We start from the raw sequence: 11,150 nt of genomic DNA, 5'->3' as shown, positions 1-11,150 counted from the left end.
TTATTTTCTATAGAATTATCTCGATCTCCAGACCTATATTTGACAATTTAACCTAAATTGACCCAGCTTAATTTTTTGTTTGATTTTTTTTCAATGCAATCCTTTAACATCATGCTAAATAAAAATTGACTTCATTTTTTTTCTCTACAGAGTTATCACGGTTTTATAATCCGAGTCCTGAATTATGCTAATTGACTTCAAATTTTTTTAATTGATTTTTTTTAATTTTATCTTTTACTATTGAATTAATCAATAATAAAACTTCATAATTTGTTTCAATTGAGATTATAATGCAGTTACAATACTTCCTTTTCAAGTTTCAACACAGCCATGAAGGCTTCTTGAGGTACATCAACCTTGCCAATGGCCTTCATTCTTTTCTTCCCTGCAGCCTGTAAGAAAAATGGTACATAAATAATTAGGGACAGCAACATTTATCAGCAAAATTAAATCAATTTTCTGAAAAATTTGTTTAACTTTCAGGGGGCTTATAATGGCAGACAATTTTGATCTGTTTTTAGTTCTTCATATTGGTGTGTAATGAAACACCATTATCCATAATATAATGAAGAGCGTCAACGCTATAACCTAAGAAATTAAACTATGATGTACCTGTTTCTTGAGCAATTTCTTCTTCCTTGAAATGTCGCCACCTGCATTGATAGAGAAGCGAAAAAATGCTTGTAATGTAAATATCGAGCACTGGTTACTTGTAAGCAATCTACTAGCTTTCCTTGCGGAACAAAACCCCACTGGAATTTAGGAGTTCTGTATGGGGAAAACATAAACAAGTAGATATTCCATGCCAGATGATTGAGAAAGGAGAAAAGCACCAAACATCTGGAAGCTGTGTGTGTCTCATGATGCATATCAATTCACTAGTAGTTGAGTGTACAATGTTCTAAGAAGCAGAGTGTGATCTCACCATAGCATTTGGCCAGGACATCCTTTCTAATTGCTGATAAAGATTCACTAGCAATGACTTTTGCACCTATGCATGCCTGAAACGAAAGGATGTTAAGTACCATTCTGGATGATGTTTTTTATTTTATTTTTCTTTGAGAATCAGAATGGATAGTGTTGAGTATGCCAAACTATCATGCATTTATGTCTCTGGAATTATGTAGCAGATGTTAAAATATTGTTGGGGAAAAGAAAACTAACGGAAGAACCAATGCAAGTCCTAAAATTTCTACCTAGATCTCACTGTAACAGGTTATAAGTTCAAATATTATTGACAGGAAAAGAAACTAATTAATGAGGGAAACAATTAGAATAGTGAAGGGGAGTCTTCCATTCTATCCTATTCATCGGTACTGATCTCGGATAGTGGAAAAATTCTTTCTTTTGTCCCAACCCACAATCTGAAATCTGAACAAGCCGCACATACACCCTAGTACATGTCCCTCGGCACTGAGGGCATCCCCCAAGAGCAGGGGATTTGGTGACATTTCTGATTGACTGTCTTGTGTTTCTAATAAGTTGTTTACTACTTGGCATGTTGAATCGTATGCATAATGGGCTGGTTTAGATCGATCCTAACCGGATGATTATGAATTCTTTCTATATTCATATTCTATTTTATTAAAATTAAGTATCAAGTTTTAACAAGAAATAGAAATCATGAGAAATAGAACCATTGTTACCAGAGTTATGGCTTCAAACAGCAAACAGCTAAAAGTAGACTAAAAAAAAGTCATTCAGATAAATGTCGTTGTAGCTTAGAGTTCCAAGTGAGTTATTGAGTTTTCCTAAGGTCTCAACCGGCCAAAGGAATTGTGAGATTTGGAAGGAATGGAAAGCTTAGCCCAAGGTTCATTGGACCATTTGAGATTTTAGGGAAGATAGGATCCGTGACATTCCATTTAGTACTTTTAACAAGCTTATCGTGCAGACACCCAGCTTTTCATGTGTTGATGCTTCAAAAGTATAGAAAGCATGAGATATAAAACCAATGTTAGCAGAGTTTAACAGTAACTAATTAGTTGACAACAACATGATTTGAAGAAAGAAACAATAACATGATACATGAAAACTAACATATTTAATGACACCAGGCATCACTAACATGGTGACATGTGGTTTTGCTCAAATTGAAGTCATGAAGCATGCAGTCGAAATCTTGCACATTTAACTGTGTTGGCCATTAAATATTCTTAATGCATTTCTTGCATCAGAAATACATGTACAATTTGATCAGTAGTGTGAAGCAAATTTATGGTGGAAAAAGAAAAAACAACTGTAGATTGGTTATTTTATAATGAGTAGCACTGCTGTAGCATTACTCATTGAAAGAGAAAGAATCCTCACTTGAATGGGTACTTTGAACATTTGCCGTGGTATTAGCTCCTTCAACTTCTGGGTCAAAGCCCTTCCTACAGAATATGCCTGAAAAGGAGCTCATCCAACATAAGATATGGCAGGCAACAAAGCATTTAACTCAACATAAAAACTTCCACAGGATAGGTACTTTAGAATGAGGACCTTTTCATATCATTCAATGATAAGGACTTTCAATAAAAGACTGACTAATAGAGATGCTACAGTTTACATAAAAATAAAGTAACAAAAATCAAGAACTTGGCTCCAAGAAAACATGAGCAAAATGTTAACTCTTCAGAAGTTATCTATCAAATGCCAAAGAGGAAACCAGCACAAAATTGCCATAATTAAGATTGAAAAAAGAAAAAGAAGGGGATATACTTTCTACATGCTACATGTTTATCCTTACATATTAGGCAATGTCTCAATTTTGACCTCAAGGCATTCAAATCAACTCTCATTCTTGGACATCTTATTCTTCTCCCGCTATTCCACTCATCAACCCCGCATTGAAAAAGATTTCAATCAAGTGCACAAGAATTCTCTTTTATAAGACAACTCACATAACTTAATAATATGTTATAGAAATGAAAATTTATTTAAAATCACACAATCACCGATTACTCCCTCTCCACATCATCATTTGGACCATAAACAACAGGAGGGCACAATACAAATGCATCCCCCATGTTTTTGAAGAAGCAGGCAACTGAGAATTCAGTTCCTTTAGAGATCGCCTCCATCATTCTCTCCTGGATATACAGTAACAACAGTACTTGTAGCTAGCTCATTTGCTTGGACCATTGAAGCATCTAAAAGCATTATATCACAGGACAAGCCTGTAAATGTCTAAAGAATTAGCTATTTGTGTTCATTAGTAAACCTAGTCATCCTCGTTTCTAAAAAATTGTTCTCTTTTTGAAATTCCATACTTCATTCTTACATGTGTCACACTCGTGGTAGCAGAAGCAGTTAAATTTTTGTCATCAAATCGCAGAAGGTTCCTACCAAATTTAACCATAATATCCATTAAACAACTCCTTAAGTTTCATCTGTACAGTGTTGAATTTCAAATAAACATGCACCAGTCCTCCAGATATGTACACACACTTCTCTACACTTTAAAGACTCAAATGATGAGTCTTGAAAATTACCTTATCCTTGTGCACAATAGTTGCTAATGGTTCAACAGGATCACCGTTGATTTGAATGTCAAGCCTTATCAAATCACTTTCCTTGTACCTATCGATCAAATTTTATAACGAAATGTAAATTGCTGTGAGTAAATCATCTTTGGTAATTTGGAGGAATACATACAAGGAAGTTAAAAATCCATGCCATGTAAAAGATGAAAATGAAATGATACATGGCATTTGTTTCGAAAACAACAATACTTCCGACAAAAGAATTTAAGTATGTTGATGCCAATAAGAATAAAAGCTACCCTGCTTGTATTTAGACATGCAAACCACTGCCAGGCAAGAGCACACAAGAATATCTATAGACATTTTTTTCCCATCTCACAAAGCATTATATACATTTACCCAACAACTGTATACTCCATGCTAGCATATCCCTTACTTCTGGACTTGAGCTGGTCAAAAAAATCACCTACCATCTGTCAAGTTAACATGCAGAAAACTAAGAGACAAGAATGAATAATTAGACTGTAAAGAGAGAATAATTCAGTGAAATGAGACTTTGAAGAGGAGTGCTAGTACAGGACAAAAGTAAAGCAAAAATGTCACCTCAGCTAGGGGTAATTCATACGTGATTGATGCTCTATTCTCAGTGATATATTTCATTTCTTTAAACTCTCCTCTCCTTTCTTGAGCCAGCTCCATAAGCGTGCCAATGTAGTCTTTCGGTGTAAGCAGTTCGATCTGTGTACTTGAAAGAAGCAAACACAACTTTTGTTACAAGCCTAAAAACATGATGAGTAAGCTAGATGTCATAACATGAAATAATAAACATCAGTGCGTACAACAAGACCTTTACAAATGGCTCCTCAACTGATCGCCTTTTCCCAGGTTCAGGAAGTAAAGATGGATTTGAGCACTCAACCTTCACCAAAATGAACATTTTGCATGTAAGATATAGCATGACACAAAATTTAGACACATTAAGCTGTTATAACACAATTAAAATAAACAACTAACCATAAAGAAATGCATAAACTAGATCAAGCATTACAAGAAACATCAACTGCACGATTTATGGCATGTTAAAAGGTGGTTGCTAAAAAGGACACAGTTATTATACTGCAACTGTTGAGGAAAACCTCATCATGGCAGGGGACTTTAAGATTACATGGAACATAGCAGACAGTAAACTTGAGGGTTGGCTTAGTTGGCAAGTGGGCAGCCCCCCACCTAGGCAACCAGGGTTCACTCCAAGGCCAAACCACGATAACGTAATTTCTTATGAATCCCCTAGTCCCCATGCAGAATGGTGTGCCTTTAACCAGAAGGGCAGGTGGGCTTAGTCTTGGTGCATGCAAGCTAGCTTGTACAAGGATACCACCTAATTGTCAAATAAAAATTGTGGTTGACAAACTTTAAAAATTTCTGGTTTATCAAAAAGAAAAAGGAGTTCATATATGCTCTGTAAATTATCTAATAGAATAAGCCTAAGATCATCTACAGGTCAATGTTAGGGTTTACAGTTTGTGTTTGCTTGTAGACTAAACCAGGAGGACAATAAGATCACAATAAAGGGAAAGTTGACAAAATTCATCTCTCCATAAATACATGTAGTTATGCAAAATCATTGATTGGCAGCAAATATCTATCGAGTATCAACATCAGTTATTAAGTGCTACTGGATCCAGGAGCAAGCAGAAATTACAATATCATCATCCACGCAGTGCACTCTGTATACCACACTTGGTGCAGTAGTAATTAGGCTTAGATTGTATTCTCTCTCCAGCCTTTCCTGTAAGAAGATAAATTGTTCAAAGACAATGCTAAATTTTCATAAATTGACAGCATAGCTGAGAAGTTGTAGCAAGGCAAACCTGAACTATTTCCATGTGGAGAAGACCTAAGAATCCACACCTAAAGCCAAAACCCATGGCATTTGATGTTTCAGGCTCGAACTGAAAATTTAACCAAAAACAAGGATAAGCAATTCCTCTAATAAATGAATGGTTATAAAGGGTGTACTGCTCTAACATGTGGAAAAGCGTACAAGAGACCTCTAATGAGAGGAGGGCATGAAGAAAAAACAGGTGCAGACAAAACTAGGTGCCAAAGTCATACACTGAAATTCTAAAAACCATGTGAATAAGCTTTTCACAACCCCAATTTGTTATCTCAACTACCCCCGCCCCTTTGCTTCACAGGATCTGAAACTCTTGCCTCACAAACCCAGAACGCACAAGGTGTCACTATCCTAGAAAAGAACTGCTCCCATCTACAATCCACAAATCCATATGCAGGATTTCACAAGACAATTGAAAAACAAATACCATCCACAACATCCATTTCAAATCTCAGAAGCAATCAGAAGATGACCTTCCACAACATCTACTCCAAAGCCATTTGCACAAATCCAAACAATGTCATGTTCCAACTCAAGTTCACTACTATCTAAAATAATCATAAAAAAGAAATGGAGAGAACCCAACAAATGGGACGAACAATAAAAATGAATAAGCCCATCCAGTCCTCAATTGCTACATGATACCGAAGGAGATAATGGAAAGCAACTTAGCTACCAAAAATACATAGCAATCCAGTAGCCAAACCAAATTCATATCACCTGTCATAACCTAATCAAATTATTTCCAATCACCTTGATCTTTATCTAAAGACACCCTTTTTTATATAATCACTAGTAAGAAACAATTTACCTTCAATGCAGCATCATTTAGTTGCAGTTTTTCCAAAGCATCACGCAACTCAGAAAACCTGTCAATGAGAGAGTTGAAGATGAGAAATTCTACAGACGTGCACAAAGTAGCAAACTTAACAAGAGCAAAAAAGATGTCAGTACTGGTCTGCATCAACCGGGAATAGGCCGCAGAACACCATTGGGGTGGCTTCCTCATATCCAGGCAATGATTGTTCCGCCTTTCTACTGTAGTGAGTAATGGTATCACCCACCCTGGCATCTGCTACTGATCTGATAGAAGCAGAAAGGTAGCCTACCTGAATAAGTACAATATGAGGAGGGAAAAGTAGTTACAAGTTAAAAGACAAATACACCTAAATCTTAAAAAAGACTACATTAGAGTAACAAGATACATAAAGAAAAAAAAGTTTTCCAAAATTAGTTCACAGAAACATGTTTGAAACACACTCACACACACACACACACACAGAGAGAGACAGAACATGGAAAACAGAATGAGCTTCATCATTATGTCTAAAAAGGGTAAGAAAAAAGAAAAAAAAAATCAGTATGAGTGATGGCAGAGAAAAAGAGAGGAGACTATAATTGGCTGAACACTGAAAGATAACCAGTACAGTACCCCTTAGCTTGTCCAATTGTGAAGATATATCAATGACCATCAAGGATCCCCACTCTTCAATTGGTTTACAGGTTAGAACCACTAAAAGATGCATCGTTTATGAAGGTTTGTTCTGTTTCCATGAGCATGAATACAAACACACAGAGATCGCAGTCCTGATAACAAAATGTATTTAATTACGAACCTTGATTGTGTTTAAGTTCACAAGCAATCTTGCTGATGATTGGAGATAACAGATTTGCAGATACAAGAAACAAGAATAATATGGACAATGATGTCTTTTACACAGAAAACATTGAGTGATTAGGCAACAATCATTTATATGATCAAAATACAAAAGAATCATCAATCCATTTTGCAATTTTCTTCCAAATACCATGTTTTTAGACACTAGAAAACAACCCAAGCAAGCAACACAAAAGCCCATTCTAATCAACGTCATTCAGAAAGGAAATTTTACCTCACCCGAATACAATTCTTCCACTTGCATCTGATTGGGAGATAAAACTCCAATTTCATCAGCATAATAATCCTGTCATTTTAAGAATGATTTATTAGGAAAACTACAAGAATATGTAAGCATTTATCAGAACCTTGGTTTCAGAAAATAGTTCTTTACACCACATTACAGTCACTTGAAAGGTTTTGAAGTCCCATTTTTTATTTCAAGTTCCATTAGTTTACACCCATTTACAGTCAGCGTCTTGCCAATAACAGTCAATTGGAACATAACAGCCATTACACTTGATAAACTCATTGAATGTTTTGTTTTAGCTTCATTGCTCAAATCTTGACAACATAACAGATAACTCGTGTATTTGTAATGAAAAATCATGATCCTTATTTAATGGAAGTGCTGGCATCTCTAAAGGTTATTAGCAAATTCTTTTAACAAACCCATGCAACCACAGCCATAATTGAAGAACACAACAGGGACAGTCTAAATTTGCTGATCTGGTAACAGTTATTTTGAACACATGTCAGCTGTACATTGCTGAGTCTGCAGTTGAAAGAAAGTAAATAATTTATTTGGGGCAAAAGAATTGATTAACAAGATTACTTTACCTTCTCACTGGCCATAAAATAAATTCTGTCGCCTTTCTTTATATTCCCATCTATGACTCGAAAATACACAATAACACCACGATATGGATCATAGTAGCTGCAAAAGGATTTATAAGGTTACAATACAGGCTAAAGAATGTCATTTCTACTGTTGGTGAGGCAAATGTAAAATAAACACAATGTGGACAAACAGATGTCAGTACAGTAGAAGTTTAATTGGTTGATAAGCAAATGGGCTAAGGAAAGCATTGCCCTTCCCATCAAAATATATTCTAAAAAGAAGAGGAGGAAGAGGAAAAAGATCTCAGCAGCTAAACCAGGGATGTTTATGACAAAACGCTTTAAATAAATTTTCTTGTTCACACTGCTCAGGTTTCATTTGATCTCAACTATGCGCCACCTGGTTTGTTATTGTCATAATGTTGGATGTCAAAATATCTAAATCAACAGATTTATCTTTGATGGAAGTTAGATACTAACAGGTGCATGAATAAACACACACTATACAAACAAAGACTGTTAGTATCATTCTACTAGGAGTCCATAAATATTGATGGGTCCAGTGATGATGAAAAGTCTGTACCTATCAAATATTAAGGCCCTCAAAGGCATTGCAGCAGTATCACGGGGTGGGGGTACCCGCTCAACGATTGCATTCAGAATTTCAGTTATACCTATTCCCTCCTGTAGAACAAATAGCAACACAAGCAAAGATTACTTTATAAGGAAGAAATATCCTTTTCCACCATGCAGGAAATGGAGAACATGAGTTGCATCAAGAAAATAGTCATGAACCAACCTTTGCAGAGCAGTGTATTGCATTGCTACAATCCAAACCAATAACCTACATGGAGAGACATTTAGCTGTGAGTTTTGAGGCAATTGTTAGCAAACAGAAATCCATGTCTTTCAGCTTGAAACATAAAATGAAAATAATTAATTGATCAAACAAGGATTCAACACAAGCACAGTAAGCTATGGATAAAGAGTGTGGGCGCGCGCACGCGCGCGCGCACACAGAAATACAGATTTGGATTAAGTTGGCCTTCTTGCCTTTTCTCTGGAAGAATTTTTCAATTCACAATCAGACTTCCAGTGAATCAGACTTCCAGTGCAGATTGTGTGTGTATGTGCGCGCACGCGTGTACAAAAATACAGATTTGGATTAAGTTGGCCTTCTTGCCTTTTCTCTGGAAGAATTTTTCAATTCACAATCAGACTTCCAGTGAATCAGACTTCCAGTGCAGATTGTGTGTGTGTGTGTGTGTGTGTGTGTGTACAGAAATACAGATTTGGATTAAGTTGGCCTTCTTGCCTTTTCTCTGGAAGAATTTTTCAATTCACAATCAGACTTCCAGTGCAGATTATTGTCACAGAAAAAGGTGCAGAGACTTGCTGTTATAGTGAGTCTTCTTTTCTTTTCTTTTTTAATCAATAAGCTAAATTAATGATATGATAAGTCACATTATTCACTAAGTACTTAACATAGTTTCCAAACTACTAGAACCAATATGGATTACACACCCATTAAACAAATGGAGTTCTTCCATTTGGTGAACCAACCTCTTCAATCTCCTTGCAAACACGATCTGGTTCTGCACCCGGAAGATCTATTTTGTTTAAAACCTGCAATGTTAATCAATTACATTTAAACCAATTAGATTTAACCATTCAAAGCAATTCAGAGAATACTAGTATATATATTTACAGAATCTCACAGATGGGATACACGTGTGTATGCACACAAACTCATATGTGAAACATAACATGATGACCCACTTACAGGGATGATTTCTAGGTTGTTTTCCAAGGCCAAATAAACATTAGCCAGTGTTTGTGCTTCCACCCCCTAAACAATAATAGACAATTCTCAGCAATACGAGCAAAAACAATAAATCTGAACAAATAGGTAAACAATTCAGCAAACAGTGCTTTCCTTTCAGATTCTATATCGAAAAACTTCAAACTAAGACCTACCATATCAAAATAACAGAAAATTTATAACCTTTACTAGGCAAAATAAATCATATGCTCAGATTAAAAAAAGTAGAGATTGCACAAAAGCAGTTCACCTGAGAAGCATCAACAACAAGCAGAGCACCCTCACAAGCAGCAAGAGAACGAGATACCTACAACAAATAAATAACACAAACAACACAATAATTCAAAACACATCCCACGTACACATTTTCATTTTCTAGCAAACAATTTCCAAATATCTAACAATCTAACTTTCTTTTAACCACAAAGCTATCCTCGAGCCAGCTTTTGCATACTGACACTAAATCCCTCCCCGGTCGCCAAAAGAAATTTCTTTCTCACAGCATCTCCTAGGATTCGAACCCACCAGAGATAATACAAATTATAAAATTATAAAATATCCATCCATCATTAAAACATACCTCATAAGAGAAATCAACATGGCCAGGAGTATCAATCAAATTCAAGCAATACCCTTCATTTTCATACACATACCGCATTCTTGCCGCCTATATCGCATTATCAAACACAAAACCACAAAAAAATATCAATTAATTGAAAAATATCAATAAAAACATAAATTAAATAAAAAAATTAATCAAGCATTAAAAAATATCAATAAAAAAACGTAAATTTAATGCGGAAATTTTGAAAAAAACACCTGAAGCTTAATAGTGATGCCTCGTTCTCTCTCTAAATCCATATTATCCAAAAATTGCTCCTTCATTTCTCTCTTCTGTACAGTACCAGTCATTTGCAGCAACTTATCAGCTAACGTGGATTTCCCATGATCAATATGAGCTATTATGCAGAAATTCCTGATATTTTTAATGGGAACCTTACGAAGCCGGTCTTGGCCGGCCGCGGCGGCGAAATCGGCAGCGGAAGGAGTGCCAGTGGTGGTTTGGCAGCGGAGGTGAAGTCTAGTTTCATGGTTGCAATAAAAGGGAGAAGAGGGGGGGAGTTTGTGGGAGAAGCGGAGGATTTTTAGAGTGGTTTTGGTGGTTCTTGTTCTTGTATGGAGAGGAAGGAGAGTGTGTGTGTTTAAAGATAAGAGAATGGAAGCCATTGCTCTCTGCTTCTCTCAATGGCTCTGCTTCTTTTGTTGCTGTTTTGAAATTTAGGTAGCTACAATTTAGTCCTTTTTGTTTAATGATGTTTCAATTTAGTTATTAAACTATCATCGGTTTCTATACATGTAGACTTTTTATAAATAAGAAAAAAAACCCGTTAAAGTTCACTCACGCTAACTTTCATGCATGGATAACTCGGCTCGTTATATAACTTTGATCGAGACTTGTTTTATGAA

At 35.9% G+C, this 11,150-nt stretch overlaps 1 protein-coding gene across 2 annotated transcripts; it reads right to left on the bottom strand.

The window, feature by feature from the left end:
- Positions 1 to 253: 253 nt before the first annotated feature.
- Positions 254 to 10,934, bottom strand: LOC7465026 (translation factor GUF1 homolog, chloroplastic). Of its 2 annotated transcripts, none has more exons than XM_024593848.2 (21): positions 10,503 to 10,934; positions 10,264 to 10,350; positions 9,934 to 9,990; positions 9,645 to 9,710; positions 9,425 to 9,487; positions 8,661 to 8,705; positions 8,445 to 8,545; positions 7,862 to 7,958; positions 7,257 to 7,328; positions 6,319 to 6,473; positions 6,176 to 6,233; positions 5,339 to 5,419; positions 5,170 to 5,256; positions 4,307 to 4,386; positions 4,071 to 4,212; positions 3,867 to 3,940; positions 3,477 to 3,564; positions 2,311 to 2,388; positions 926 to 1,001; positions 613 to 653; positions 254 to 392 (listed from the first exon to the last, which is right to left on the bottom strand). In XM_024593848.2, exons 1-21 carry the CDS (start codon positions 10,908 to 10,910, stop codon positions 297 to 299), a joined length of 2,052 nt encoding a protein of 683 aa, XP_024449616.1. In that variant the 5' UTR covers positions 10,911 to 10,934; the 3' UTR covers positions 254 to 296. The 2 variants fall into 2 exon arrangements, with proteins under 2 accessions (XP_024449616.1, XP_002300223.3); XM_002300187.4 differs by having other exon boundaries at positions 4,071 to 4,205; positions 4,315 to 4,386.
- Positions 10,935 to 11,150: the final 216 nt, after the last annotated feature.

Source organism: Populus trichocarpa, chromosome 1, assembly GCF_000002775.5.
Source record: "Populus trichocarpa isolate Nisqually-1 chromosome 1, P.trichocarpa_v4.1, whole genome shotgun sequence".
Classification (NCBI taxonomy): Eukaryota; Viridiplantae; Streptophyta; class Magnoliopsida; order Malpighiales; family Salicaceae; genus Populus; species Populus trichocarpa.
Note: the sequence above shows the minus strand (reverse complement) of the source record. Positions and strands in the feature narration are given on the sequence as shown.